The sequence below is a fragment of the Corella eumyota genome, chromosome 4, assembly GCF_963082875.1.
Source record: "Corella eumyota chromosome 4, kaCorEumy4.1, whole genome shotgun sequence".
NCBI classification, from domain to species: Eukaryota; Metazoa; Chordata; class Ascidiacea; order Phlebobranchia; family Corellidae; genus Corella; species Corella eumyota.
In genome coordinates, this window is record NC_137493.1 from 8,066,112 (window position 1) to 8,071,115 (window position 5,004).

Sequence of the window (5,004 nt, forward strand, 5' to 3'; positions counted from 1 at the left end):
TCGTATATTTTTAGATTATTATTCTGTATTAAAAAAATTTATTTAAAAATAATTAAAAAAATAAAATACTCAGAAGTCGGCATGTACCAGGAATTGAACTCGGTATTCGGGGCTCAATGTCCGCCCAACCAACAAATACACCATCAGGGAAGTTTTGAAAGCGACGATATTTACCAAAATCAATCCCATGGCATGCAAGTCAATCATCAGGTAAGAAAAAATAAAATTGTAAAAAAAAATTCAGTTTATTTTTATGCTATCGGTCGATTTCGGCGCTTGACGTAACTTTTCGGAAATTTTAGAATCGTTTATTGGTTTTCTCTGGGGAGTTGGGTTTTTTGCTGGTAATTGAATGTGACATACAGTATTGGGTTATTTGAAAAGTAACCAAACAATTACCTCACTCAAAAAATTTTTATTTTTGAGTTTAAAAAACATAATCTATAATTTATACGCGTGACATATATTATTGTCCGATCATTAAATATCTTAATGACGTTCAAAACAAATTAAATTTTCTTAAATTAAATAAATATGTTTTTACAATAAACAAATATGAATTTAATTTGGTGCAATTCTCAAAATATTAAACCAAAAATAGTTTTTTTTGTATTGATGACTAGAACAATCTGGAAGCGAGAGTCTCGCGCCTTTTTTCTTAACGCTGTCTCAAATTTCGCTGATAAACAGATTTAAGAGTGAACTCGCGTCATATCTTATACGTTGACGCAGTGGATCGGTCGGGTACATAACCCAAGTTTGTTTTTAACAAAGGCCTATTTTTGCGAAGATAATTACGAGAAAAACAAATTTCAAGCGACTTGTTGTTCACTTTATGTATATATTTGGATACGAAAAACGTGTTTAATTTAGGCAGTTAGAAAAAAAGGGAATTTTTATTTAAAACAACTTGGGATTAAAAGTGTTTGTACAGAGTTGTTGAGATCACTTACTATGGTTAGTTCGTTGAGAATACTTCAGTTTGTTAATGGAAAACTTGTGTAGGCAGATAAAAAGACCCCGTTACGAAATATTTATAGCCCAAGGACTAAAAATTTTATTAGAAAATAATAACTTTATTACGAAGTTAAAATATTAGGTTATAGAAAATATATATTTTGATCTTAGCTTAAAAATTAAACGACAAGTCAAGAATTTTTTATTTATTAATTGATTCATTTTACAGACACAAACTAAGAAATTTTATAAAAAAATAATAACTTGGAAAATAAATTTTAAATTAAAAATAATTTTTAAAGAAAACTTGACTAATATAAGGTAAGTGTTTGTTCAAATAAAAAATAAAATAATTTTAATCGTCGCTGTAGTAAGCAGCAATGCATTGTTACATAGAAGAGAGCCTATTTTCTCTCCGCTTTGTGCACGTCACAAAGCCTATTATTTCGCACGCTTGCGTAACAAATACACGTCATGTGCTCTCTAAAAACTTAAGCGCAAATAGAAGCGCCTTGCGATTTAAGGAGAAAAGCCTAAAGGTCGCTTTAAAATAGTGCTTAACCTTCATAAACGTGGTGTATAGGATTTCGTTGTTAGTTTATGGGGTTGGTTGTCTAATTTTGAATAGGATTCCGAGAATTCCTAAACTAGTATTTGTAACTTGGTTTTAAGCCGGTTCCGCATTCTTTAGTAAAATGCGGAATCATGTTGTTTATTACCACGTTGTTACGCAATATTTGGCTTGAGGTCTCGTAAACAATAAAATTTCCAACATGATGTGTAATATTTTAAATAAATTATTAATCTTTGTTTTTTTAGGATTACTTGCCATACGGAGTCGAGCAATCAATGCCAGGCCACAACTCTTATCCAACCAATATCTACGGCAGCAACGGCGACCTACGTAGCTCCTCGTCTCAAATGGGATTAATGCCCCCTTACTCTGAAGAAACAACACACGGATCTCTACCGGGGGTGGTAAGCCATCCGGATTTACAATGGCTCGTCACCACAAGCAACGTTGATATGAGGACGCTCACTCCTCCAAACAATGTGTCCTCTCCTCATGTAAGCAGAAACCCGCATATCGGAGGCAACATGGAGGACACTTCTTCTTCATCTTCTGCGACCATAAGCCACCACCAACTGTCGCACCATTCCTATCCCAACCACCCGCCCCCGCTACATAAAGTACAGAAGAAAGGGAATCCGAATGCACCAACTAAACCAAAGGGAACGCCAGGACGAAAAAGAAAATTTCAAGACCACGAGGTTATTATTTGCAACTAATATTTACTTAATTAAAATAATAATTAGGTTAACAATTTTAGGTTAAAAAATAATATAAATAGAATTACCTTCAGAGTTTCATATCAATTAAATATTTTTATGTTTATTTAGCTTTCACCAAACGAGGCTGCAAAGCGACATGTCCGTAGAGAACGAAATAAAGTTGCTGCCGCTAAATGCCGCAACAGACGACGTGAGCTTACAGATCGCTTACAAGGCGAGACCGATCACTTGGAGGACAATCAAACCCAACTTCATCAAGAAATCATGCAACTCCAGCAACAGAAAGATCATCTCGAGTTTATCTTAGCCACACACTCACCAAACTGTAAGGCTGGCATAAATGATAAATATATCCAAGGACATGGTCAACTTTCGGGAAGTATGGAAGACATGTTGGTTCCCCCACTTGAAGTAATGGACGACTTAATGGCAACAGAAAACATGATGCAACAGCAAGGTTACTATCTCCACATGCAACAACAACAACAGCAGCAGCAACAGTCTCCAAGAGGTGGTGCTCCAGTTTCTGTTATTCAATCAGCACCATCGGCGCTGCGAACAATGCCACAACAAGATGCTCAAAACCCAAGCAAAAGCAAACCACACAACTTTGCTAATCAAGGTCAGAGTTTCGAGTCCACCTCGTCGGATAGATTCCCCAACATGACCTTGGACTTAGTAGATGCACCACTGAACACTCCCGTGTGTAGTCTTGCTACTCCGTCCAACAGCACAAGTGTTTTTACATTTCCAACCACTCCGGGCTTGACCAACACGGTAACATCAAACTTTTCCTTCCCAAGCGACTACCAAACCTCACGACTACCGATGACTCCTTCGTTTACGGCTTCAGTGACGTCATTTCCGGCCATGTCCGATGCTTATCAACAACAAACTTGTTCGCAAGCACATAGGCGCAGTTCATCAAGTGAGAGCCCTGATTGTGTACAGTCCCCCAAACTGATAGCTCTTTGATAAGAAACCTATTTTTATAACCGCTGACCGCGCAATTATGTTACATTGTGTTGACATGAAGCAATTTCAATATATAAAAAAATATTTTTCTATGTTTTAACTGTACATAATTATTTATTACAAGGCAATTTATTTATTAAAAAGAGATTGATATATATATATATTTTTGCAAGGTGTAAAATCTAAGAACATTCATTTTTGTATATCGTTATTTATATATTCGGGACCAAATTGTTATCGTAATACATGCTTTTACATTTTCCAAGTCTAACAAAAGTGTTTTATATTATCAGTCATATGTGTATAACTTATTTTAATATAGCAAGTTTGTCTTTGTATTTATAGCCCGTCGTTGCCAGGTCCTGATGTTCTCCAAGTAATAGTATATATACCCTGTTAAATGTGCTTTCTTACTATGTTACTTTTTATATACGCCCTTTTATTGTTACTTCAAATTCTACACAGTAGATTTATTTTGTTTAATCAATATACCGCCGCTGCCTTCTTAGACAGTTGTAAAATAAAAGTTTACTGTAAAAAAATGATGTTTTTTCCGTTATTTAAATGAGTTTTAAAACAAAGATACAAGTAAATTTTTAACAGAGCCACCAGAGCAATGTAAAGGATATATCAAGAAATATCACCATCAGAGGTATGTAAAGGATATATATTAAGAAATATTCCTTTATAATAAAAGAATTTTATTAATGTTTTACAAGCATACCGATGTAGAAATTTTATATTTGCTTTCTGTAGTTATGCAAATTAGTTTTTGACATTATCATCGACTTTACGAGCAAATGGAATACCCCCATTTCAAAATATATTTTACAATATAAATTCCATGTTATGGTAGCAAAGTGGTTTGTTTATTTGGGGTTCTATTTTCATTTTAGCCAAGTCATCTTGCGAATATTTTTTATCGCTTTAAGCTGAACAAAAAACCCTGTTATTTAAATATTAACTAAATACAAATAAAAAAGAAACCTAATACCTGGGAATGATTGAAGTTCTTCTTACCCGAAAGGTTTAAAGGTATGGTAATTTTTTCTATCCAAAACTAAATATTTTTTCCCAACTTAAGCTTTTGAGGTTAGTTAGAGCTGTAACCATTTTTTCTTTATTGACGTTATGGTAACAATTGCTGGTTGGAAATCGAAAACACTTCACGCTGTTAACTGTTGATTCATCATTACCGCATATCGTAAAAATTCCCTTCACTTCTTGTTTATTAATGAAATTCCAATATAACAAAACACCAGGACGGTGGTATCGAGTTTGACCTAAATTCTTTTAAACCGGGATGACTTTACAAACCGATGCGCATGATTTGAAAATTGTTCAACGCACGTTTAATTATTTCAGGTTAGAATTTGGGCTGTTTTCAAGGTCGTTACCCTCTTGAAAAAATGCTATTTTGGCACTGTACTACGAAATTAAAGGTTTAAATTTTTCAATTTCCGACGGAACGAAAATTTTATTTACTCGGTGTGAAGTTTTTGGAAATTGATATACCACACGTACAGTGGAAAAAGCTAGATCAGCAAACAACTACGCAAAACGCAGAGAGTGTAAACCGCGAATCCTATTATATATACACCACACCTACGCTAACGTAATTAACATAAAGAAAATACTTGACAAGTACGTTATACTAAAACCGCGTTTAAATTTTTCAAATAAACATGTTTTTCTTTGGTGCCATGGTAAGGTAAGAGCGCCAATGACATGGTACATATACGTAAGCATTATATATTTAAATTTAACAACGAGTTTTTG

General features: G+C 34.2%; 1 protein-coding gene across 2 annotated transcripts; it reads left to right on the forward strand.

Annotated features, from left to right (window-relative positions):
* Positions 1-3,761, forward strand: LOC145750442 (uncharacterized). Of its 2 annotated transcripts, none has more exons than XM_082566481.1 (3): positions 1-210; positions 1,777-2,229; positions 2,359-3,761. In XM_082566481.1, exons 1-3 carry the CDS (start codon positions 82-84, stop codon positions 3,223-3,225), a joined length of 1,449 nt encoding a protein of 482 aa, XP_082422607.1. In that variant the 5' UTR covers positions 1-81; the 3' UTR covers positions 3,226-3,761. The 2 variants fall into 2 exon arrangements, with proteins under 2 accessions (XP_082422607.1, XP_082422608.1); XM_082566482.1 differs by lacking the exon at positions 1-210 and adding an exon at positions 735-1,278.
* The last annotated feature ends 1,243 nt before the right edge of the window (positions 3,762-5,004 follow it).

Bases quoted from the DNA above. Each gene is read 5' to 3' on its own strand.
- LOC145750442 (XM_082566481.1), top strand. From the start codon at position 82: ATGTACCAGGAATTGAACTCGGTATTCGGGGCTCAATGTCCGCCCAAC. The intron at 211-1,776 runs GTAAGAAAAAAT...TTGTTTTTTTAG, and splicing joins GCATGCAAGTCAATCATCAG to GATTACTTGCCATACGGAGT. The intron at 2,230-2,358 runs GTTATTATTTGC...ATGTTTATTTAG, and splicing joins GAAAATTTCAAGACCACGAG to CTTTCACCAAACGAGGCTGC.